Consider the following 27,792-nt stretch of genomic DNA (forward strand, 5'->3'; position numbering starts at 1 on the left):
AAATAAAAAATATGAGAATGCATCCCTACACATATCTTTGCATTGGTGGAAGTTCTACAAGTGTGGAACATTGGTCATATTGGTTTTTTGATTAATTGAATGATAGGAGGAACCCAGACCCCATTCACTTAAAAATGTGTTGCTATAAAGAGTGGCTTTCTGGGAAAGTACAGAAAGAGGATTAGGGAAAGAGGGTACACTTTAGGCAATGTGAAATGATTGAGAAATCCTAAACAATCAGTGCCATTTTTTTTCTAGCCTAGAACAGCACAGGGAGACAAAGACACCTGTGAATACAGAGGTCATATGCTTCAGGAGGAATATTTCAGGCCAGGGAAAGACTATATACTGGTCGAAGAAGGGGTCTTAGATCTAGAAAACAGAGACCTAAACCTATGTAAGATACAAGAAACTGGCAATTTATTATTCATTACCCAGTTCAGAATCAGTGATTCAGGGGAGAAAAAGGAGAGGACCTGTGCCAAGATATGGTATTCCAGGGTGAGAAGAGAATGAAAACCCTCCCTTATGTATTAAGCAAGAAACAAGTTCAGAGGCAAGCTGTCTGGTTCAACAACTAAAATTGGAGTCAGATCCATCTAGTTTCTAGTTCAATCAGAAGGCTTCAGAAGGAAAACTAAAGCAGAAAGCCCCAAAGGGCTTCCCAAAAGGAAAAACCATAGTCACCATAGAGCTTCCCAATTGGCTAATAGGAACTGAGCCAAAGAACAGCCTCAATTAGTTCAAACTCAAATCTAGGTCAGGAACTTACAAAACTCAGACCAGAGTAGACAGCTATGAATCTGCCCTAGAAGAGACAACTTTGGAAGTACCAAAAAGTTTTCTAGTGCCCAGCCTGAATAATCCCCAAGTTTAAATTTATGCAACACTCAATAATACAGAAAATTGGAAGTAGGCCAAGTCAAAATCTTTTCTACAAAAATTGCAGAGCCTAGCCTTAACCTAAAGTCCAAACATAAAGCAAATTAAAGAGAAAATAAACTAAAACGAATCATACAACAAAAAGTTACTATAGTAATAGAAAGGCTCAAGAGACAAACCAAGAAAAAATACTTACTCAAAAATATTTATAAGCAAAATCTCAAAGAAAAACCATTTGCATACAATTTCAAGTAGAATTCCTAGAAGAGATGAATAATTTTTAAAATTGATTTTATAAATGAAATGAGAGTGCTAGAGGAAAAAATGGCCAAAAAAATAAACTCATGAGTGCTATAGAGAAAAGAATTGGAAAGGGAATTAACAACATGACACAAAAGGTACAAAACATTGCCTAAGTAAAAACTTCCTGAAAATTAAAATACACTAAATAGAACCTAGTGACTCCATGAAAAAATAAGAAATACTAAAACAAAATCATAAAGGCATCTTGTAGTAAAATAATCTAGAAAACTGATTGAGAAGAGAGACTATAAAAATCATAGTTTGTTGCCCTGAACAAGAATAAAAAAGTATAGACAACATATTTCAAGAAATCACAAAACTGCACTGACCTCTGAGAATCAGAAATCAAAACAAAAATAGAATCCAGTCATTTCCAGAAAGAATTCCTAAAATGAAAACTCCCAAAAATATTGTAACCAAAGTCCAGAACTTCCAGACCAAAAGACAAACTTTAAATAGTTAAAAAAAATAAATAAATAAAAGTATTGAGGAGTCACAATTGAAATCACATGAGTTAGCAGCCATCTTTATAAAGGCGTACTATGTTCTAGAGGGCAAAGAATGTAACCAAGATTAACTTATACATGAGTATAATCATATGGCGGGAAGATATGACCTTTAATGAATGGTCTTATTAAGTCTTTAAGATCTTAAAAGAAGAAAGTAAAGTAGGATTATGAATTATGGAAATACAAAAATACATAAAACTCTTTTTTAAGGAGGGAGGGAAGAAGGCACAAAATGAGAAAAAAGAAAAGGAAGGATGAAAATAAAAAAGCATTAATGTGATAGGCACTGTGCTAAGCACTTTAAAAAGTATTATATTATTTTTGTCCTCACAACCTGGCATGTAAGTTTCATTATTATCTTCATTTTACAGTTGAGAAAATTGAGTTGCCAAGAATCACACAATTAGTAAGTGTCTGAGGTTGGATTTGAATTCAGGTCTTCCCCACTGCACCAGCATTTGATGGGATGTCCATCAACTGGGGAATAGCTGAACAAATTATAAGTATGATCTAATACTATTGTGCTATTAAGAATTGATGAAGGACATCATTTCAGAGAAAGCAGGAGATACTTGCATGAACTAATGGATGATAAAGTGAATGGAACCAGAATGATTTATAAAATGACAATAATGTATTGAAAAACAGCTTTACATGACTTAGAATGATCAGTGAAGTGACTAATCAAAATTCCAGTGGAATAATGATGAAAAATAAAATCTACTTCCCAATAGATAGCTGATTCAGAGTACAGAATAAGGCACATATCTCGATCTAGATTCCAGTCATGGTCATTATGGAAATTTATTTTGCTTAACTATAAATATTTGTAATGGAAGTTTTTTTTTTGTTGTTGTTTTTGTTTTTATTTTTTTAATTTTATACTCATGGCAAGAGAGAGTAGAAGGGAAAAAAGGAGGATTTGGGGGGGTATTGTTTTTATTGTTTCTTTGCTAATGGGAAAAAATAATTTTACCAAAACAAAACAAAACAAAAAACCCAGGACCAATCCTACATATCAGAATAAGTTTCAAGTGGATAACTGTCAAGCTCACATTTAAATAAGCATATAAGAGATAATATGAGTGTTAATCAGTCACCAAGCATTTGATATTTACTATTTGCCAGATATTGAGCTAAATACAAGAGACATAAAAGCAAAATACAGTCCCTGACCTAAAGTAACTCACATTTTAATAGAAAAACACTTTTAATGATCAGCTATGAGACAATGAGATTAGCTATTTACCAGATAGATGGAAGACAATCTGAGGCAAGCATTATCCAGCACGTGAAGGGAGTGGAAAGATAAAGATTAGAAAAGGCTTGTAAAAGGTAGAATTTGAGCCAAGTCTTGAAGAAAGTCAAGGAAAACTAAAGAGAACAAGGAGAGAAAGCAGAACATTCCAAGCATGGGAGGCAAGGGCAATGCTAAAGTGCAAGATAGGAGATAGATTATCTTGTTCAAGAAACTACAAATAGTTCAAAGTTCCTGGATTATGGATCATATGGAGAAACCTGAAGTATGAGAACACTGGAAAGGTTGAAAAGGACCATGCTATGAAGAACTTTAATTCCAAAGAAAAGATTTAATATTTGATTTTTGGTGGCAAAAAGGAGCCAATGGAGCTCATTGAGGAGGAGGTTAACACAATCTGATCTAACCTTAAATAATATAGATAAAATTGTGTAGAAATTCAAGGGGAGAAAAAACAATATAGCTTGGTGTGTGCCAAGTCAGAAAATGCTAGAAAAGAGAAGATATAGCTTAAATCAGGAAAGTGAAGATGGGAAGATTTGAAGAAAGAAACACGAAACAGCAGCAATCAGTGGAGCAAGTAATAAAAGCAAAAACAATCATAATCATTAAAATCTATAATTTATTATTAAATAGCTAAAATGAGCTCACATGATTCAGAGTATCATCTTTAAACATGTGATATTATCAATAAAGTTTTCTTTAAAATAAAAAGAAATTATTCTGGGCTAGATTGAAATGAATATTCCTTTTTACTTGCCAAAATACCACAATAAGAGTGGGTATTAATATAGTTTCATTCCTTATATCAAGAAGTGATCTCCAATGTTTTTAGCAAAACTGAACACAGAAAACCACTGAACAGATAAGGAGTTTCTTGATCATCTTTTAACCCACAAACACCATGTTCTTACAGGAGAATGGCAAGAAAAAAATGTCCCCGTATGTATATTCTGGGGGAAATGAGCAAGACTTTTAGTTGATCATCTTCCATTCTCTATAGAACTGTAGAATGTGTTTGATTTCTACTGAGACACTGGCAGAAGTCTGAAAATCTGACAACAGGGGATGGCAAAAAGTACTGGGATTGTTTATAATGATATTTGTAAGAATATTCATCTTGTGGCTTCGTTTATCAACCTCAGACAAAGGACCTCTCACTAGGCCTTTACATTCCTTCAGAATCTTATCCAGGTCCCTTGCTTCAGGGTTTTCCCTGTTCGTGCTGGATTTTACATCCTCCTTCCCAGCATTTGTTTGGAAACATAGGTGACTTTTTTCCTTCATCTTGTCATTTAATAAACTGATGACAGCACAAGCTCCAGGTTCTTTGTTTTTCAGGACAAGTAGTTCATTAATAACAATGCTAGAGATAATCACAATAAAACTATCATTCATGATAAGTTCTTGGATGACTGGCAAGTACTGACAGAGTGCTTGGGTGTCAGGAACCAGATAAAGAGGCAGCATCTTTTGAGCACGCACACAAGACAATTCTGGATAGAATAGTTGCCGAGACACATTCTTCAAAAAGATACTTGATGAAGCTGCCTTCTGTCTCTTCAGGGGGCTCTTAGCTGAAACTGTGCTTCCAAAGATGCCCAGGCTAGGGAAGAATCTGAGGAGGCTATCATTCAGCTGGGCAGCAAAGTGACCAAAGCTGTGGAGGAAGCAAGTATACACAATGCCCTGCTCCAAGGGACCAAGGAGAGGTGGGACCTGCATAAAGCAAATTGATTTGCGGGCTGCCTTCATTGGCAAGAGGTTACATATACTTGAGTCCTCAGGGAGCAGCAGGGAGATGGGGAGGTCTGATTTTTCACTAATCAACACCAAGTCCCAAAGGTGACTGGACAGATTAAGGTGGGCATCTTGATATTCTTCTATGGTGGGCAGAAAATTCAGCAATACAGCCAGGTGGCTCCACAACCTTGGAGAGCTTTGTGTGCATTCCAAAGTGAGATCTGGATCAATCCAAAGCCAGTCCAGGAATACTTTGATGGAATAGAACAGTTTCTGAGTAGCCAAATAGGAAAGCTTTTTCTTGAGTTTATATTCAAGATAGTCCCGCCAACTAAGCCCTTTTTGCCTTGTATTCCTAAGTTTGTCAGACTCTAGACACTTCTTACTAGTGACAGCTCTAAGTTCTGAGCAAGACTTCCTGTTGGCATTTTGTGAGGTTTGGAATTTATGACTAGCCATTGCTTTAGAAGTATTTAAGGCAAATTGAGACCTTGAACTGTCTCGATGCTTATCTAGAATTAGTGGGGAGTTGATTTCATTCTCCATGGAGGAGTCTGAACTGCTAAAATTGAATATTCCCTCTTCCCAGTCATCATTCTTATGTAATCTGTCATTTTCTGAAGCTCCTGAAACACAACAATAACAACGTTCAGAGGAGGAATTATCCAAATCAAAATCATGGGCTACAAAGGCTGAGTTTTTCCTCTGGACACAATAAGTCTTCTGGAGCTCTGAGACACTCAGTCCATCCAACTCTGACTGGATGCTTATATTAAAGTGATGGACAAGATGAGAGACTAGCATTAAAATAAAAGTGATGGCGGCCCTGCTCCGAGAGACCCCTACAGCCTTCTTCAGGCTATACACACTCATGATGCATAAAACCACCATGTGAAAGATGATTTGGTCTGGTAGGAAGAAGTCAATTTTGTGCTCCCCTTTGATCTTGCTGGAGAGGCAGAGACGGAAGTCCTCCAGTATGGACTGAGATAACAAAGCCAGTCTGGGGTCCATACAACTATCAGGCTGCAGGAAGTTCTGAAGGTACAAGAAGCTCACTAGTAGTCTTTTATTGGGTTCACACATCTGTCCTGAAGATGTCATCACCTGCTTGTACATTTCCACAGCCTTAACATATAAATTTCTAAGGTAAAAGGATGCATTTCTATCAGGGACTTCTGACTGGATACTACACTGGTAGAAGAATGCTGCACTTACATAGTAATAGTTATCACCAGCTGCATTTGCTAGCCGATTATAAGGGCTCCCCATATGTGGGGCCATTGACAGAGCCCTGAAATAATATTTTTTAGCCAGCTCCTTAAAATCCCTTGATCTATTATGACTCTGAAAGAGAAACAAGTCTCCCAAAAACAGCAGACAGCGATAGCAGGCCATTTGGGCCCACTCCACTTCCTTCTCTGAGGCAAGCACTACTCGCCTGCAGTCTATAATATTTCTCTTGGTCCCACTGCCTCCAGGTTGTAGCTCATAATGTTCTTGAAGGAAGAAGAAAAGATTTTGGTAAAACAGGACTCCTTTATCCAAGTGTGTTTCAAAGTCAACATCACAGACATTAACGGGATGTGTTCTATTATTAAACCTTAACAGAGTGCTATTATAATACACATTTATCCATAGGAGTTCTTCTGCTTTCTCTCCATATTGCACTGGGCTCAGAAACATAATCTTAATGCAAAGCTGTTGAACCCGATTCCTTAGTGTGAGGTAATAGGGTTTGAAAACATCTTGGATGATATTGTTTTTAGAGAGGATAATGTTGAGTTGCTTACTAAGCTTCAATGCCTTCTGGTAAAGCTGCCTGGCAACCAGGTCTTCTTTGTGAAGAGAAGCATCTTGTATGATACTGCTCATTCTGTAGAATCACAGAAAAGTCCCAATCAGTGTTCTGGAATATAAACAGTATCTTAGCCCTTTTAGATCAAACATTTGGTTAATCAAATGAAGGTATGTATTTACTAGATTATAAATAAAGTTATATTTATATAATTGAAAAGAAGGAGAGGGACAAAGAGGGCATGAGAGAGAAAAAGGAGGAAGAGAACAGATCCTGAGAACAGCAAAAAGAACAAAATCTTAGCTGAGGCCAAAAATCAGTAACTTGTCTAACTTTTCTCCCCTCATTCTCTATTTCTCTCTGGCTGTGTTTCCTCCAGCTCTCTTTGTCTCACATATCATATACACATAAATTTTGTATAATTTTTCTTTGTTCTTTCCCTCAAAATCATGAAGATGTCATAAGAAAATGAGGAACAAAGGGATATAGAGTACATGGAAAGATTTTAGATTCAGTAAACATACAATAGTGACTCTCAACAGCAGTTTTATGTGGAAGATGTTGCTTCCATCAAGGTGAGACAAAAGAGAGAGTGAAATCAGAAATCATGTCCAAAGGGGGGGGGGGGGGAACAACTGAACTTATTAAGTGCTGGTTTAAAATCAATATCAATATCAATATCAATCAGGTTATTTATAATTAACTTTTTTGTTCTTTACTTCAAAAAGTTATTTAAATTATCTAAAAACTTCAAGTGACACTACTTCCTTTTCCTTGCTTTCTTGGTCTCTTACAACCTCCAGCTCCCAATCATATTCAGACTTGCTCTGAAAGTCTGTCTCTAAAGATAATCCTGGAATCGTGTATTCAAAAGATAAGATATCTAAATAAGGTCCCTTATCTTATGCTAACCCAAAATCTGAAAAAAAGACAAATTTGATAAATTTGTAATCCTCTTAATAGAACTAGAACTTTTCTATAGTCACTCAAAATCTAAATATAATCAAAACACCAAATATATGGCTATAGTTTCCACAAAATATCCCATTACAACTAAAGTAGGTTTAATAATAATTGCTAATATTTGTTTGTGTAGCACCACAAGATTTTGAAGTGATACATGCATTTATACACATATATGTATAAGTCATTTCATTTGATACATATATCATTTCATAATATATCTCATCAATTATATGTATATTATATATTTTTCATATTTCACTTATATATCATATATCGTTTTATCCTCATAACAATCTTATGAGGCAGATGTTACTATTATTCCCTTTTTACAGATTAGAAAATTAAAGTCAAATGGGCCAAGACACTTTCTCAGGATCACACAGCTACTTGGTTGTGTTCAAGTCAAGACTACAGTCTTCCTTGCCTTAAGCACAGTACTCTACACTATCTACACTCTACACTATTCATATGGCTTGCCTGAAAGATTCTTTGTTCACAATTACAGTTAAATTTTGAACAAAATAACATACTAGCTTCTGATTAGTACCAATAAAATCAATTATTTAGAATGTATGATCCTACCTCAAGAAGTAATTTAATTTCTGGAATATTATTCCCAGCTCACTTTCTTCAGTAAAAATGATTTTACTCAAATAATTCTCTCACACAGAATAATTAGATATTTAATCAGTTCAAATCATAATGAAACAGGTTATCTTCTTTCTTTCACGTATTATTACCTAAGTGACTTTACTCCTACCTTTCTTGCAAATTCTACGATAGCCAAGAGTTTTATAAAACCAGCCTAACAATCCACAAAGGAATAAAGGATACTAACTGCCCAGTCAATGACATCTGGTTGGATGGGAAGCCCCCTGAGTAGTTTAATTTTTACATATATCTTCAACAGTCACCAGAGACAGACAATTAACAACTGGCCAAAAGTTGAATGAAGATAATGGGCTATTTGGATGAAAAACTGATCAATACTTTTAAATGAGTAAACATTCTTCATCGATACACATTCTCATTAATACAAACTGATACAAATCCTGTCTGATTCTATATGACTGCAAATCATGGAATACCAAAATCACTGAAATATAACACTGGAAAAAAATCACTGAAAAATTAGAATTGTATGTGACCACAAGTCATAAAATACAAGTAGAGTACTGAATATTTAGACAGGTGGTATGATGATTTTGCATGGTTAACAATCTGATTTTATTATTTATAAGAGTTTATTGAAACAACATATAACTATAATAGTAAGAATTCAGTGACTTAAATTAAGACCTGGTAAAGTCTTCTTTCCGAGTATTAATTCTAGGAGAGAGATAAAATGAGCATAAGTAGAATGCAACAATTTATTATCAAAGATTGTCTCATCAATTTGGAACTATGCCCAAAAAGTTATCAAACTGTGCATACCCTTTGATCCAGCATTGCTGTTATTGGGATTATATCCCAAAGAAATACTAAAGAGCAGAAAGGGACCTGTATGTGCCAAAATGTTTGTGGCAGCTCTTTTTGTTGTAGCTAGAAACTGGAAGTTGAATGGATGCCCATCAATTGGAGAATGGTTGGGTAAATTATGGTATATGAAGGTTATGGAATATTATTGCTCTGTAAGAAATGACCAGCAGGAGGAATACAGAGAGGCTTGAAGAGACATCAACTGATGCTGAGTGAAATGAACAGAACCAGAAGATCGCTGTACACTTCAATGCTGTATGAAGAGGTATTCTGATGGAAGTGGATATCTTCAACATAAAGAAGATCCAACTCACTTCCAGTTGATCAATGATGGACAGAAATAACTACACCCAGAGAAGGAACACTGGGAAGTGAATGTAAATTGTTAGCACTACTGTCTATCTACCCAGGTTACTTATACCTTCGGAAGCTAATACTTAACGTGCAACAAGAAAATGGTATTTACACACATATATTGTATCTAGGTTATATTGTAACACATGTAAAATGTATGGGATTACCTGTCATTGGGGGGAGGGAGTGGAGGGAGGGAGGGGATAATTGGAAAAATGAATACAAGGGATAATATTATAAAAAAATAAAATAAAATAAAGGTAAAAAAAATTGGCTCATTAAGACTTCCTGAAAGTCAGGAAGTAGAGATGAAGATGATCATTCTAAGAATGGTATATGACCTGAGTAAATACTTAGAAATTAGAGACAAAATATACTTGTTCAAGGGGCAGCAAGGAAGCCAACATCCCTAGATCAAATAATACTTGGTCAGGGTGAGAATTGTAAAACATGAGAATAAAAGTTAGGGATGTGGTAGTGCAGGTTACAAATGATCCCCTGGAAACAATGGGGAGTCACTGGAGTTTATTGAGTTTTTCTAGGAGTAGAGCTGCAATATAGGGAGGGACATGATATGGCTTGACTTCAACTTTAGGAAGATCACTTTAATAACTAAATGGAGAATCAATTGGAGTGGAAATTTGTGGCAGACAGGAGGAACCAGAAGACTCCTTGTGGAAAAGATGCAAGTTTAAGGAGATGAGGGTTGGCTCCAGGGTGATGGCAGCATCACAGAAAAGAAAGGGATACATGTGGGAGAGACTTTGAAGGTACAAATTGGCAGGTCCTATTAATAGACTATATGACAGGTGATCGAGAGAGTGAGGAATGTAGAATGAAAACAATACCGAAACTGTGACCCTGGGGGACAAAAAGAATGGTAGTACACTAGACAGTAATATGGAAGTTTGAAGGAGGATTATGGTGGCAAGATAATGAGTTCAGCTTTGATATGTTGAGTTTAACATGTCCACAGTTCAAGATTTCTAATAAGCACTTGGAGATGTGAGATGAGGTTAGTAGAAAAATAAGAAAAAACAGATAGATCTTAGAAGCATTAACAAATTTAATAATTGAATCAATGAGGACTGATAAGATCACCAGATAAAATATTATAGAACTAAAAGAGAAAAGGGCCCAACATAGACTCCTATAGAATGCCCATATTAATCAGTAGATAATCTGGATGAAAATTCAGCAAAGGATACTGAGAGTGACCAGATAGGAAAGGGGAAAATAAGGAGGATACTATCCCAAAAATCAAGATAAAAGCATACATCAAGGAAAAGAGAGTTGTTAATAGAGCCAAAAAATGAAGAGACATCAAGGAGAATGAGAATGGAGAACAGGTCATTAAATTTATCAACTGGTAGATCACTGGCAGATTTGAACAGAGCAGTTTCAGTAAAATGATAAGATTAAAAGCCAAAGTATGGAGTTAAGAGACGGAGAGGAAATTGGTGGTACTTTTGAGAACTTTTTCAAGTAGTTTAACTACAAAAGTGAGAAGAGATATGGGAGGATATTGGAGGTATAGGATTAAATAAAGGTTGTTTTTTTTTTTTTAAGATTGACATGGGCATATTATAGGCAGAAGTGAGTCAATCATTACATGGAAAAAACTGAAGGTGAGAGAGTAAGGATGATTAAAAAAAAAAAAAAGTAATCTTCTGGCAAATACAGGATAGGATGAGATCATCCATATACAGAGAAATAAGTGAGCCTTAGCAAGAAAGGTCACCCCTTCATGTGAGACAAGAGGTAAAAGAAGATAGTGACAGAAATAATATGAGTAATGTGAGATAAGGAACTAGAAAGAAGATGGAACTCTCAGTGAAATATGTCAATTTTTTCAGTAAAATAGGAGGTAAGTTCTCAGCTAAAAGAATGGGAAAGAGGAGGATTCATGGGAAATTTAAGGAACAATGCAAAATGTGGTTAAGGGAGTAAATGACTTAAAGAGTTGTAAAAAGGATCACCTTGCAAGAGTAAGGGCACAGCTGAAATTATGAAATGCAAATTGACCCACTCAGTATGTTTTTTTTTTTTAACATTTTTCTACCTTTGTTCAGAAGCATGTTTCTAGAAACAAAAGTAATGAATTTTGAGAGTTATCTCGATCTTGGTAAGGCAAGACTTGGTAAAGAGGCAAGGGATTCAAAAAGAGAAGATAGTATGGAGTTGAATTGGTTCACCAGGGAAGAAAAATGGATAAAGAAAGAGAATGTAGTAATGGATGTTTGATAGTATGGGAAAGAAATGAGTGGTTAAGGAAGTGAATGTCACAATGTGAACAAAGAATAAATATTTAGGTTGTAAGACAAAGTTGGAATATAGATAAATTATGATCATATAAGGAAATTTCAGAGTTTATGAACATGGAAGTGGTACATTTGTTAAGTGATGGCAAGCTTAAGGATATGACCATCTTGTATGTATGGCTAAGACTGAGTAAACTGGAAATTCATGGGAAAGAAGTGTGTTAAGGAATGAGGGGTTAGGGGTTTAGAATGAACATCATATGTGTATTGAAATTTCCAAGTATAAGTATATCATTCCAGAAGAAAATCCAGGAAGATCCTCAGGAACTGTATTGTACTCTAGTACTTAGCAAAGGAAACCCAAAAAAGAGCCTTCCCTTATTACTCAAGAACTAAAATTTGTAGGGAGGATTCTGGGAAAATAACAGAGTAGGTCAGAAAATACTATGCTTTCCAAATTTCTTACACAAAAATACACAGATAATTAACTCAAAATTAAAGTAGAGGAACCTGAAAAAAAGTTAGGGTAAAGTAGTTGTCCTCCTAAGACCACCTGAGAGGATCTTCAGAATGACTAGAATTCCAAGGGTGAGGTTTGATTGATTAAAGAGCAAACACTTCCAGTTCTGTATCATGGTATTAATAACAAAGTGGGGGCAGGCAGTTAAGTTGGGGAAGTAATTTTGGCCCTAAGATCTTTCACCCTTTTGACAATGTGGAAGTCAGACAGCTAATTAAGGGAAGGTTTAATGACCTACCATTGTCTCTGGATGCCAGGCTCTAATGCACTGACAAGAAGCAGTAAGTATATGCCGTTGAGACTAGTAGCAGAGAGATGAGGACTGTGCTGAGACAGCAGTGTTTCTGCTTTCAGTTCCAGAGTGAAGAGAACAACTGAATTTTGCAGTCATGAGAAGAACTGAAGGGAGTAAGAGCCTTTGTTGGATGGAATAGCTGGGAGGTTTGGCCATGGCTAATGGGAGAGAAGAGTGTCTGAGGTTGGGCCCCTGGACAGAGTTCAGAAAATAATGCTAAGAAGGACCTGAGAACTATTTAGGACACTATTACTCACATCCCAGTTCTAGAACAAAACTAAAATGATAAACTGCTAAAAATAAAATAAAAACAAAAGTGAGTAAGCAAAAGAGAAAGAACCCTTTGGTAGACAGCTACTATGAAGATAGAGAAGATCTGAATCCAAATTCAGAGGAAAATAGTGAAATTTTTAAAAGTCTTCTACCTTTAAAAGAAATGTCAAATGATCACAATGCCCAAAAGAGTTTTTGAAAGAACTTTAAAAGGACTTCAAAAATCAAATAAGAGAGAGCTTCAGAGTCTCACTGAATAACTTTAGAATTGATTGTGTGACATGAGATACGCCAGCCTGACATGATATGCTCTATGAGCAGAACTAAAGCAGTTCAAAAGAAACATGAGATGTGCACAGTTAGAGAATCAATCCCAAATGTTCACATGATTTATTTGTACTTATCCTATGGTAGAGCATTCTAAGCTAGCTTGTATTGGTATGACCAGCCATAGTAATTTAACTCACAATATAGTGATATCATTTGATCCTGTTCAAGAACAAAGGAAACAATGAGCTAACCAAGAGAGATTGCTCTCCTCCCTCCTCCAATTTTTCCTCAATCTAATCTAAAAATATAAAGAAAATTATGAAAAGAGATTTATCACTAGGGAAAAAAAGGATACGAGAACTTATGGAAGAAAATGACTCCTTGAAAAATAGAATCAGGCAAGGGAGTACAAATGACATATGAGACACCAAGAAAAAAATAAAATCAAAAGAATGAAAAAATAAAAGAGGATGTGAAATATCTCATTAGAAAACAATTTATATGGAAAACAGATGGAAGAGAGACAATATAAAGGTGGTTGGACTATCTTAAAGTTGCATTTTTTAAAAAAGGATCTTAATACAATATTATAAGAAATTATTAAGGAAAATTGTCCTCAAGTTTTAAACAACAGGATAAAGTAGACAAAGAACAAATCCACTAATTATCACATGAAAGAGATCCTATGTTGAAAATTTAACAATATCAGAGTCAAAATATTATAAGCAACAAAAAGAAAAAAAAATTAAATACTGAGGAGCTACAATCAGGATTATACAAAACCTAGAAGCTTAATATTAACAAACTATAGGTCTAGGGACATTATATTTTAAAAGGCAACTGAGGTTGAAACCAAAAACAACTTACCCAGAAAAGCTAAATAAAAAAAATGAATATTTTATAAACTGAAAGCCTTTTAAGTATTTGTCACAAATAGACCAGAACTCAATGGAAAATCCAACATAGAAAACAGTACCAGATTTTTATAATAATTATCAAAATTATCTTATATTGGCTAAGAAATAGGTAGATCAATAGAATAAACATACAATTTACAGGAGCAAATAAACATAACGTTGTACGTGACAAGCACAAAAACTTAAGATTTGAGGATAAGAATTAATTATTGGTAAAAATTATTGTAAAACCTAAAAAGTAGTATGACAGAAACTGGGAAAAGATAAATATATCACACAATTTACCAGGGTAATTATTATATATTATATATATATATATATATGTATATATATATATATATAATTATATATGATCTATATATAAAGATTTTATAAGAAAATTAGAAAAACACAGAGCATATTTATTAGACTTATGAACACATGAATGATATGAATAAACAAGAGTTAGAGACCAAAATAAAATAAATAATTTTGATCATATTAAATTAAAACGGGTTTGGAAAAATAAGACCAATATGGTCAAGATTATAAGGAAAGCAGAAAATTGCAAAAATAATTATAGAATTTATCCAAGGTCTCATATCTCAAAAATATAAAGAACTTTACAAAATCAATAAGAATACAAGTCCTTTCCATATTGATAAATGGTCAAAGGATAAGAACATGCAGAATTAAGATAAAAAAAATCAAAAATTCTCTAAATGATTATTGATTAGAAAAATGGAGATTAAAATAACCCTGAAATATCATTTTATACTTACCATATTGAGTAAAATAACAGAAGAGGAAAGTGACAAATGTGAAAAAATTGGGACACTAATTTTGTTCGCAAAATTGTAAAATTATCTAAGCATTTTGGAGAGCAATATGGAATTATGCTTTTTGCTCTTTGACACAGCAATAATACAACTTAAGCTTATTTGTAAATATAATTAATGAAAAGAGAAAAGAACTTACATCTTATAAAATGTCCATAGTAACTCTATTTTTGGTTGCAAAGAACTAGAAATTGCAGGGATGCCCATAAAATGGAGAATGTTTGTAGAAGTTGTGGTATATAATTGTGATGGAATAGAAAAACATGTTTAGAAAAACATGGAGGGACTTACATAAAATAATGAAGACTGAAAGAATCAGAACCAAGAGAACACTGTTTACAATAAACCAGCAATATTGTTTTATGAATGTCTTTGAGTGAATACATAAATTCTCTTCATTATAATATCCAATGTAATTATAAAAATATATGAAGACACTATATTCAGAGAAAGAAATGATAAATAGAAATTTGCATAAATAACTTCACAAACATATACCTTTGAGTGTATTTGTGTCTCATGATAGTCACATGGGGGGAGGGAAGGGGAAAAAAAGAAAATGACATTATAAATGTATAGTATATTTGAAAAGAAAAGCAAATTGTGCATAATAGATTTGCAGCTTCAAACAACTATCCTTTGTATTGTTCTATGTTGTAGAAATGCTTTTTTCCCCATAAATTAAAAATAAAATACCTGGAAACACATCTGCCAAAACAAACACAGGAATCATATAAACAAAATTAGAAATAATTATACAAATAAAATCAAATTTAAATAATTGTAGAAACATTAATTAATTGTCCATGGATAAACAAGACCAATATAACAAAAATGACAATTTTACTTAAATGAATCTGCATGTTCAATACAAAACCAAATAAATTATTACTTATTATTTTACTAAGTTAGAAAAATAATAGCAAAATTATTTTGGAAGAACAAAAGGTCAAGAACAGAAGAGAATGGGGAGGATTTGGGGAAGTTGGCAGAGTAGGTCAAAAAATTTCAAGTTCCCCAAATTCCCCCCATAAACACAAGAAAAAAAATAGCACATTTTAGAACAAACATAGAATAGGTAAAAAAATAAACAAGAATTATGGCAGAACAGTGGTCCTTCTGGAGACCTTCTGGAGAAGCAAAGTAGATTCTAGGACAAAGGTTTTTATTGTGAAGTGTAAGCAATTCCAGGCTATCTCACCTGAAGCAACAAACAGCCAGCCCTGGGGTTAGCCAGTGGGAGCTTCTACACACACACACACACACACACACACACACACACACACACACACACACACACACGAATTTTCATCTTTGGAACTGTGTGGGGAGTTGGCTGAGAAGGGAAAGATGGAGGGAACCGCAGCTAATAAGAGACTCCAGACCCAACTGCTGCTGAGAAGCAGTTTTGGGTGAGAAGAAACCAGTTTATGCTTTGTGAATGCAGAAGCAGTGGAATAGAGATGCTACTGTCTATGGGCACTTATAGAAGGATAGAGCTCTTGGTTTCAGGTTTCACACCAGAGGGGAGAACTGAAGGAGGAGCTGAGGCCATACTCCAGGACTAGAGGTGATAATAACATGATGCAATAAATATAAAAAGAATAGGCAAATGAGAAAGAACTCAACTATAGAAGTTACTATGGGAAGAGAGAAGAATAGAGTTCATCTTTAAAGAATACTGAAGCAAAAAAAATCCTCTCAAAGAGTATTGTCAAGTGGTCACTTGCCCAAAAAGAATTCTTAAAGAACTTTAAAAAAGACTTTCAAAATCAAATAAGAGAGACTGAAAAAAACTAGGAAAAAATAAGAATAGATAAAAATGAAGATTATTAAAAAGAATCTCAACCAAATGGAAAAGGAGATCCAGATTCAGAATCAGAAGAAAGAAAAAGATTCCTTGAAAACTAGAAGTAGGCAATGGGAAGTGAGTGAAGTTACAAGGGACCAAGAAAAAATAAAACAAAATATAAGGAATTTTAAAAAGAGGATGTGAAACACTTTCATTAAACAAAAGTGATCTGAAGAAAAGATCAAGAAGAGAAAACATGAGAATAATCAGACTATAATCAAACTACAATTAAAAAAGAATTTTGACAATAATACAAGAAATAATTAAAGAAAATTATCTTGGAATATTAGAAAAAGAGGGGAAAATATAAGTAGAAAAAGTCACCATCATCTCCTGAAAGATCCTATGAGGAAAACCTACAGCCAAATTGCAAGCCCCAAGATCGAGGAGAAAATATTACAATCAACAAGAACAAAATAATAATCCAATATGGCTGAGCCAGAGTTATTATCACAAGATCTAGAAACAGCTACATGAAAAGACTGTAGATCTTACTTAGAACTTTATATAATGAAGAAGAAAAGAACTGGAATTGTAGTAAAAAATATAATATCTAGCAAAGTTACACATAATGCATGGAAAAAAAAATCCTGCAGGAAAAAAAACACTTAGAATTTTATTGCAAAAAAAAAAAAAAAAAAAAAAAAAACACCTAAACTCAGAAAAATTAACATACAAAATGCAAGAGAAATATAAAGTAGACATCAAGAGACTAAATAAGAACAGACTACTTCTGTTTTATATGTGGAAATGTAAAGCCTATGTCTAAGAGGATCTTAGAGCAGTGGGAAAGCAGGTTTGATAGTAAGAAATATCAATAAAGTCAAACTTGTTTCTCAAAAGAAGGGTCTTGACTATCCTAAAAGCAGAACAGTAACAAACAGCATTAGAGGACTGGTTGATTTGAAAGGGATAATATAGGCCAGGTAATTATAGGAAAAAGTCAAGAGCTATCTCCTCTTGAGGGATGTTTACTCTTTAGCCATTGGTTAGACCTTCTCATGAAGTCTGTTAACTCCTTAGCCATTGGTCAGATCTTCCCAAAAACAAAAATAGAAGCATGTGGCATGATCCAAGGTGTTTACCAGGACCCAAACTCCACCCACCTGAATAAATGGATGAGGGCATCCTATCTATTTAATCACATTCTAAGCTCCCTGCATCTTGTTTTTCTGCCCCCTGCTTTTAACTATTAACAAAGATCCTGCAGGGGTCCATTCAAATAGTAACTGGGTAGTTAGAAAGACTGGGGTAGAGCTGAGTATGATGTGATTCTACAAAAATAAAACCATGTAGAAAAAGACGAAAAAGAGTAACTATCTAATATGAATGAGGTAAAAGAGGAAGAACTATTGAAGATTAATAAGAGGGGAGAGAAAGGCTGGGAGTTCTCATCAGGAATGGTTTAAGAGAGGGAGCTATATGTATGTATATGTGTATGTGTGTGCATAAGTACAAAAGTTTCTAAATTCAGAAAGAATAAGAGGGTAAGAGGATAGGGAGGGGGAGAGGATGATGGAGGGAATTTTAGAGGAAACCCTATTCACATCAGATCTGAGTTAGAGAACAACAGATACATTTAGAGGGGGATAAAAGTTTTCTAAATTTATAAAGACATAACAGGTGAAAAACAGAATGGAGGGTGTAATAGGTGCATAGATTAATGGAAGTGGATTAAAGAGGGAATACATATATATGTATGTATGTGTGCATATGTGTGTATATATATGTTATACATATATATACATGTACATATATCACAATAAGCTTCTAGAATCAGATAGCAACAAGAGGGCAAGGGAAAAGGGTAAAAGGAGAAGATAAGGGAGGGATCCTTAGAGGAAGTGTATGTTAAATATATAAAGATCAGAAATATATTTTATCATATAAAAAGTAGGGATAATAATCATGAGTTCAGAAAAAGTTAAAGCTAAAATAGATTTAACAAAAGAAAAAATAAGGGAACTAAACTATATGTCAGCCATATTAATCAGAAATGTTTTAGGCTATTTAAAATAACTAGACAGTATAAGGCTGGAATATTGCTGTGGTGTAGGAAGGGATGAGTTGGTGGATTTTAAAAAATACAGAAGGATTTGGACTTGTGAAGGAAGATATAATCCTCCAGAAAAACAGCAAAGACAAGTAGAGCCTTACATAGACTGATATACATATGTATATAAGCATATATATTTATATAGGAGAAAGAGAATGAATAGCAATACTAGAACTTAATACTAGAACTTAAACTATATCATAAGGCAGCAATGATCAAAACTATTTGTTATTAAGAAATAGAAAGTTAGATCAATAAAACATAATAAAGATACAATTATAGCAACAAATAACATCAGTAACTTTGTAGATTTTTTTTTGTTTGTTTTGTTTTTGCCAGACAATTTGGGTTTAATAACTTCCCCAAGCTCACAGAGCTAGTGTCAAATATCTGAGGTCAAATTTGAACTCAGCTTCTCAGATTCCAGGCCAGTGCTCTACCTATTATGACACCTAACTGCCCCTAATGCTATTGTCTTTGTGTTTGACAAGTGTAAAGACTTTCATTTGGGGGATAAAAATTCATTACTTGGTCAAAAAATTGTTGGGAAAGCTGAAAGTAGTTTCCCAGAAATTGGGCATAAACAAATATCTTACATATTTACAAAGATAAAGTCAAAATGGATACATCACCTAAATATAAGGGAAGATGTTTCAAGATAATTTTAAAAATATGGAACATATCACTTATCAGATTTTTATACAGATGAACATATATAAATATTGGGAAGTACATAATTTTGATACCATTAAGCTAAAAAAGTTTCATACACATAAAATTGATATAGCCAAGATCAGAAGAAAGGTAGAAAATTCTGAGAGGGACAGAATTTTATTCAGATAAAAGTCTCTTATTTCAATTATATAAAGATGTTTGTCAAATATAGAAAAATGTGAGTCATTCCCCAATTGATATATGGTCAAAGGATGGAAATAGCTTTCTAATGAAGAAATCAAAACAATTCATTCATTTTGGAAAGCAACTTGGAATTCTGTCCAAAGAGTTATTAAACTGCCTGTATACCCTTAGACCCAGTGTTAAAACAATTAGGTCTATTTCCCAATATGACTAGGGAGAAAAGAAAGTAAGAGAGCTTATATATTCTAAAATGTAAAAATATTTATATATAAAATATTTATACAAAGGAACAGGAAATTCCTCAACTGAGGAGTGGTTCAACAAATTGTGATTTGTGATCATGATGTAATATCACTGTGCTATTAGAAATGATGAGCTCAATGAGCTTAGAAAAACATGTAAAGACTTTATGAAATGATGAAGAGTGAAATGAGCAGAATCAAAAGAATGATATATAGTAACAACAATTAAATTGTTTTAAAAACAACTTTGAGTGGTTGTTATTTTATTATAAATAATCTAATTAACTACAAAGAATTTATGAAGGAAGATGTTATCTGCATCCAGAAAAAGAACTGATAAATGGTTTTACATGTATGTACACATATTTGGATCTAATGGGGGAATGATGAAAAAAGTTACGTGATTATTATATACTTGATAGGAAAAACAAGTTGTACATAATAGATTTTTAGTTTCATGTGCAATCTTCTTTTTTCTAATCTACTTTGAAATGGAAATACTTGTTTGCTTTCTTAAGTTCAGAATAAAAATTAAAATTAAAAGCAATTTTTAAACTAAATTATGATCTCAGCTGTGATCCAGTAAATAAGGACATACTCCATCACTGGATTTTTATGTCTCTTTAAAATCCTACATTTCTCAACTATGATCAGAGAGAATAAATATCAGGAAATGCTAGTAGGAGTTCCTTTCCTAGGGTCACACAGCAAAATGAAAATCTCAGTCTTTGACTATCTTCAAAAAAAAGCATACCTTGTTTTTAAGTGGAATGATTAGCTAGATGTTGACTAGAAAAATAGATTTGAAAATCCTTCTGCATTCCACCCTGGTCAAACCTTAGTAAGTGCTGCGTTCAATTGAAGAGGGTCACTGACATAATGAAGCTTATCTAGGGGTGGATAACTATGAATGATAAAAGGTCTAAAAGTTATTTCATATAGTAATAGTATGATCAAAACCAACTCTTCACATTTTGGCATTGACATCTTACTTAGACTTTAAACTAAATGTGAACAAGTCCTTCAAACTAGAGTGGTGATACAGAACAATCAAGTTCTTGGAGACTTGGCTACATAACAGAATCAACTACATGTTATCGTGCTATTTAGAACTATATTCATTAGAGAGATTGAAGCAAGTGTGATTGTCTAGCACATCCCTGAAGAATTGTACCAGAGGAAAAAGGAAAAGGTTTAGATTTCCCCCGGGGGGGGGGGGGGAGAGAGAGAGGAACACTTTCAAAACTTTTTGAAGGAGGACTTTGCAATCTTTGAGAGGTCCCAAAGATTTTGAACTTCCTGTCAGTTTCCTAGTATTATCCCCCACAAGGGAATGTCAACATGGTAGCTGGTGGTAGTATCTCCATCAGGACTATAGGACAGAATGGACACAGATTCTTCATGTTTAAAGAGATATTTTTGAGCATTCCTATTAGTGGAAGAAAAATACTTTCTTCAATCAGTATGTACGAGTTACCCCTTTGTCACATATGTTAAATGAGCTAAAGTTCAATTTCCTCTAGGTGCCATAAGTATTTGTATTAGAATGTATCAAAGTCTTTTGAGGGAATGGTTTGTATCAACTGTCCTTACTATACTATTGTAGTAAGTACATAAAAACTACTTACAGATAGCTAACTAAATTTATTCTCAACTGATCCTCTTGGAAGGGAAGCACAGCAATAGTTTTAAACTAATGGTGCTATAAAATTACCTTGGTCTTCTCAGGCTTGACCCTAAAATGCTGCGGGGGAGATATAGCTTTTGTCCAAGACAAGAGACTTATTTGGAAACTGGGAATTAAAATAAAATCCTAGGAGTTTACTTGGGCTAAAATAAAAAGGAATAGAGCTCACTGGACTGTAGCAGAAATAACTTGTCTTCAAAAGCAAAAATGGGCCTTATCAATTCACAATAACTTATTAAACACAAACAATGTGCCAGGCATTAGCAAATATAAAAGATAAAGTTTCCTTTCCTCACAGAATTTTGACACTTCTAGGTGTTTGTATTTATTTTGCTTTGCTTCACTGGAGAGAAATAGGATTAATAAATGGTTGTGACAGAAGCCAAAGACAATCTCTTCCTCCTGAAATTTTCCACAGTACTCTGTCTGAACCTCTCCCGTTCACTACTTACAAATATGATACCACTTTGAAGGGACACATAATGTAGGAACCCTCCCTACTGGTCAATGATGGTTTTATGAGATACAAAAGGCTGGGAGAGTTGGTTGGAGGTCTTCTTCCTCCAAGGTCTAGCTATGATATCCTAACCAAGCTTGTGTCCCTAATGTTCTCTCTTATTTAAGTCTGTTACAGGACCTTGTGATATACTTAAATACATTTGATATTTCTCCCTTTCTAAAATGCAAGAAGTGGTACTAACTAGAGAAGCAGTTGAAAGTGTAATAACAACAATAGCTATCTTACTACTAACCAATTGAGAAGGAGATACTTCATCCACAGCCAGAAAAACCACTGGGAAGCAATCATTGATTAAACACCTACTAGCTAGTAGGCACTGTACTAAGTACTTTACAAGCATTATCCCAATTGCTTTTCAAATATTATCACAATTGCTATTACAGCAATGCAAAGGTGTTTTTATCACTCTCATTTTAATGTAGGCTGAAACTGAGGCAAACAGAAGTCATACAGCAAATAAGAATCTCAAGTGAAATTTGAACTTCCTGATTCCTTGCCCAACAAACTACCTATTTTGTCCTTTAACTGTGTCTTGAGTCTTGATCAGGGTAAATTCAATAGAGTTGAAATGTAAAATATGAAGAAGTATTGTTGAAATAACCCAAGAGTGTTCATGTCCTTGTCTTTCAACTCTATGCAATTTATCTATGATTCTTCATTATTTAAGATTCCCTTTTCTGTGACATTAAAAAAAAATACTTGTTTCATTTCTGATTCATGTTTGCATTCTGGGTACCTTTAAAAAAAAAAAAAAACTTTTACCTTCTCTTCATGAGCAGGATTCTTTAAAGTGACCCTTATATAGAAAGAATTATTCCATTTCAATGGAAAGAGGGAGTGCAAAATTGATGGCATCCTAGTTATCTTATTAAAGGGACAATCAATTCCAGATCAAAAGCTTTGAAAACAGAGTTTGATTATCAATCTGTTTTCTTTTTTTCTGCAAAGGTTTTTTGATCCTGTGGTTTCTGTGTATGGTTAGCCTCTGTGCTAGACAAAAATAACAATCATACAAATCACAGAGTAAAATATATTCCATATATATATATGTATACATATATATACACATATACATACATATATATGTGTATATATATATATGTACACACATATATATACATATACATATATATGTGTACACACACATATATATATATATTTAGTAGTTATTTAATAAATACTAAACTGAAATTGAAATCACACTAGAAGGGCCATCAGAGATTACCTAGCCCAAAGACTTCATTTTTAGATCCAGCTAATGAATCCTTATTAAATATTTATTGTAAGCAGGTCAAGAACTAGAAGAAAATAAAAAGACAAAACAAATAATAATCCTTGTCTTCAAACAGCTAAAAAAGAAAAAAAAACTCTATTTAGGGGAACACTAGATTTAAATAGGAATAAAAACAAAGCATAAGCCAAATAAGGTTACCTGGGGGAGGGGCACTATTAATAGGTAACACTTGAAGAGAATTTGAAAGCTAAGAATTCTAAGAGATGCAGGTGAGGAAGAGATGAAAAAAAAAAAAAAAAAAGTTCTAAGAGATGTAAGAACTGACAACAAAAAAAATAAAGTGACTTGCCAGGTATCATCCAGACATTTAAGAGTAGAACTAAGATTTATGCTCCTAGAACTAAAAAAAAATAAAGCAACTGAGATTAAAGCTACCATATTTTCCCAGTAATTCTTTGCTACTACTGCCTATCCTGGATATCTATGATCCTATGAAAACCCTATGATTTAATTCCAAGCATTCAAGTATCTCTATTACAGTGTCTTTCCAAAGTGAATGATTGACTTAGTGTCCTGATGCCAATTACTTTCCCACAGCAAAACCCAGGCATCGAATATCAAAGATTGCTTTCTGTAAAGAAAATTTACAGTTTAAATATAAGCCCTACTAATACTCACTAGACCAGATAGGGAAAACCAGTAAAAATAAAATAAATTTCTTAGCTTGCAAATAAAATGATAATCCCACAAGTTTAAATATAATAATTCTATGCATGAAATATAATTAACTATATTTAAATTTTAAAAATCAGATAATTTAAAGTTTACCCAAATATTTCTTCATCATTACTCTTCCATAAGCAAACTTATATCAAAGAAATCAAAAACAAGACAAATCTATAATAAAAATATCTACAATTTGAAAAATGAAACAGAAAACATAATAAAGCAGGTTATTACATATAGTCTAATAACATGAAAATCTATTACCTTTCCTTTTTCCAAACTGGTTAACTTTAAGCTTGTCATAGGAGGAGAAAAAAACTCTGCAAAGGAGAAAAATCCAAGAAGAAAAGCCTCACAGCTGGTAAAACTTCAGCTTTACCCTGCTGCATTGACTTTTATACTACCCACTCTTAAGTCATCAGGCCCCTTTGGGACCATTATGGCAAATTCATCTCACCATCTTCTGGGTCCTAAAGTTTAACAAAGGGCAGAGTTCACCTCATCAGGGCCCTCCTCCTTTGTCAGCTCTAGCGTAAGAAGAGTGGAGAGTTAAATCTATCTTTGCTACTAGTTATCAAAGGATGAGTTTGCTCCTTTCTCTTATAGCTCCCAAATTTAAGAAATAATTAAGAAAATAAAAAACAAAGACAAATCCTTTGAAGCACAGATGATATCTTAAATATTCAAACAAAACCTTGAAAATAGTTTTGCAGTTATATATCTTAACTATACATATATGTAAGACAGATATTTGATAAAGCTTGAGTTGTGTTGATTTACTAAGTTATCTGAAGAATGGAAATCATAAAAAAAAATCGAATGCCTGAATAAAGTAATCAGGCTCATTTGGGAAGCTGTGGAGTACAACAGAATGAATACAGGCACTTCTGGAAGCCTAGACTTCCTAGAAATAAGGTGAAAATATTAAATATTTACTGTATACTAAGCATTTTAAAAAATATCTCTTCTGTTCTTCACAAGCTTGGAAAGTAAATGCTGTAATTATCTCCATTTTATTATTAAGAAAACTGAGAAAGACAGAAGTTAAGGTTTCTGCCTCAAAGATCATGTGGCCCAATTTTCATATGTTAGATTACCAGTTCTATATCTGCCCAAGTGCCTTATTATAAATCCTCTATCTCACCCATAGTAACTGAATGAAAAGTTTTGACAATGCTTTACTAAAATCTAGGTAAACTGATGAAAAAAATGAAAGCAAAAGTGTGGCAAAAAATAACAAATTGGACATATACAGGCTCTAGTTGTCTAGAGGAAAACATAATAGCCAGTTATATGCATCAGAGAATAATTTGGCTCCTGGAAAAATGGATAGCATCATGGCACAAAAATGGACAATAATGGAGTTTCTAGGACAACATGGGTGTTGAAATGACTCTAAATACCAACTGTGAAGTAACAGTGGAAGAATAAGAGTTTCCCTTGATAAGGAGAAGAATTCCTGATTGTGGTCATTGGGATTCTTAGACAGGATGAATGTCTGGACCAAATACACATTGAAGAAGAGGAGAAGTTTCTGGACAATACTTTTGGAAAGCAAATAGAAAAGTTTAGAACCAAGTTGTAATAGCAGAAATGGATCAACATGTGAGGGAACTGTTTTAGTTGTTCTCCAAAACTGTTGATTTTATAGCTTGTGAGGATTCAGAGGAAATATAATCAACTCACTCAAGCCTAAATCTCTTTGGGGGGTTTGGGGGAGTGGCACTAAGTAATACACCAAGTCTGAAAGACTACCAAGCTTCTTGAATGAGGAAAAACCAACAAGAAAGAAAAAGAGAGAATTTTTTAGTTTGTTTATGTTTAACTATTTATATATTTAGATCTGAGGCCTTTGGATTTTGTTAAGTTGAAATATCCTGTCTTTTTTTTACTGAGACAAAATTTAAACTATACATAAAATATTCTCCTATGCTTATATATACCAGTCTTTTAACCTTAACAGCCATATGAGATAGGTGTAAAAAGTTTAATTATCTTAATTATAATGAAAGAAACTGAGATTCAGAGAGTTGTAGAAACCTATGATCATATAGCTACTAACTATTCCGTACACAAATTTCAAGTTTGTGCTGACTTCAAATTAAATACTTACCAATATACCACTTAACCCTAGTTCTGCCTTAGGAAGCAGTGTTTTATACATGGAGCAGCCAGGGAACTCTTCTGGAATATTCCCAAGATTGTTATTGGCCCACTGATTCATCCCCTTGAGGCTAGAGTCAAGAACATTGCAATGGGGTGTTTGTTTAAGAAACTGAGAATTTAGTTGGAAATTTCTCAGTCCTTAGGAAAATTATTTATTATCATATAAATGAAAAAGTTAATAGAATACAGAATTCTCAGGTAATTACTATGCCAGCTGTCATCATAATTTCTAAATGGTGTCAAAGTACCTTTAGTAAGTGTTTGCTTTTTGGGCACTCAATTACATTGTTGAAAAGACTGTAGACTGTGCAAACTTTTCAAAGAGAAGTTCAGCAATAGGCAATGTCACAAAATTCATCATAATGGATTGACCCAGCAAATTAATTGCTAAAGAGAATAAAAAGAAGGGGAAGGGAGAAGACTCTTTTGTTCAAGAATGTTCCAAATTGTTTTATTTGCTATTCAAATGAAATAATGTAGGTTAAGTACTATGCATACCCTAAAGTACTACATAAATGGTTATCACTAATCATCATTTTTAAGCAAAAAGAATTACAAATAAACTTTATATCCAATTAGTAGAGAATAGCTGAATAAATATGAGTTCATTAATGTAATAAATTATTATATAAATATTGCATAATATATAAAAAATAGAACCAACACATGAAAATATGAGAATCTTATAAGAATAATGTAGGTTAAGTACTATGCATACCCTAAAATACTACATAAATGGTTATCACCATCATCATTATTTTTAAGCAAAAAGAATTAGAAGCAAACTTTATATCCAATTAGTTGAGAATAGCTGAATGAATATGAGTTCATTAATGTAATGTTAGAAATCTTATATACATGATACAATGTAGATTAAGCAAAATTGACTATATATAGTTAATTTTGCTTTATATATATATTTACTTAATACATATAGAGATAGAGATAGAGATATAAATAAAACACATGAACATGAACTGCAAAAGTAAGAAAAATGGTGATGGAGAGAGAAGAATGAGAGGGGATGATAAAAATTAAATTTAGGACAAAGTTGGATAATAATAGAGAGGTAGCATATTTTCTTTTTTTCTGTTATTTGTTTGATGATGTATTTAGTTTGACCTTGTTAAAATGTACAGATTAAGTAGCAGAATATGGGTTATTATGCCAGAGATTATGTAATCTTGATTATTTTTGCTTAACATTTTTTTTTCTGTTATGATGAGTAGAGAAGATATATCAGGAAATGATTTTGGTATAAAAACAATAAGTACCAATAAAACATCAAAAATATCTATCATTGAGGAACTGCTGGTAGGCATAAAAAAAAAAAAAAGATTCCAGTACTCTATTAAGTACCCTTGTCATCTCTACTTAGGAATCCATTCTACTCTGGAACCAAGCACAAGTTTTACCTGGGTCCAGTACTGGATGAGTCTGGTCTTAAATGAGAGTGCTTCTAGACTTCTTTTTGTAACATTGTTTGGCTAATTGAACATCTGTACTGGTGCCCTAGGGGAAAAAATGTATTTATTGCTAAGATTATGGCTCTTTTCTCAGGTTTCCCCAAAAATGGTGGAATAAAAAGCCATTCATTATTCAATATGAGTTAGACAAAAGGAAGGTTAAACACAGAATACTTACAAGCAGGCATTTGACAAACAAAATAGAATTCACTTATTTTATTCATAACAACTATTACAGTCTTCTCAAAGTCTGCTACTTTACACTCATTAGAACATAAAGCAGTTTGCAGGACTGCTGTTTGGTCATTTTTGCTCTGTACTGCCCAAAGGATTTCAGAT

At 33.4% G+C, this 27,792-nt stretch overlaps 1 protein-coding gene across 1 annotated transcript in view; it reads right to left on the bottom strand.

Moving 5' to 3' along the window:
* The window catches only part of LOC141542405 (nonsense-mediated mRNA decay factor SMG5-like), a 74,349-nt gene extending 50,147 nt beyond the window's left edge, over positions 1 to 24,202 (bottom strand). Inside the window, exons 1-2 of the mRNA XM_074266782.1 lie at positions 24,086 to 24,202; positions 3,558 to 6,571 (exon numbers count right to left, since the gene is read on the bottom strand). Coding sequence (XP_074122883.1) covers positions 3,928 to 6,570 — 2,643 coding nt within the window. The 5' untranslated portion in view covers position 6,571; positions 24,086 to 24,202 and the 3' untranslated portion in view covers positions 3,558 to 3,927. Of the gene's footprint in view, positions 6,572 to 24,085 lie in introns of the transcript that reaches the window.
* Positions 24,203 to 27,792: the final 3,590 nt, after the last annotated feature.

Source organism: Sminthopsis crassicaudata, chromosome 1 (assembly GCF_048593235.1).
Source record: "Sminthopsis crassicaudata isolate SCR6 chromosome 1, ASM4859323v1, whole genome shotgun sequence".
Lineage (NCBI taxonomy): Eukaryota > Metazoa > Chordata > Mammalia > Dasyuromorphia > Dasyuridae > Sminthopsis > Sminthopsis crassicaudata.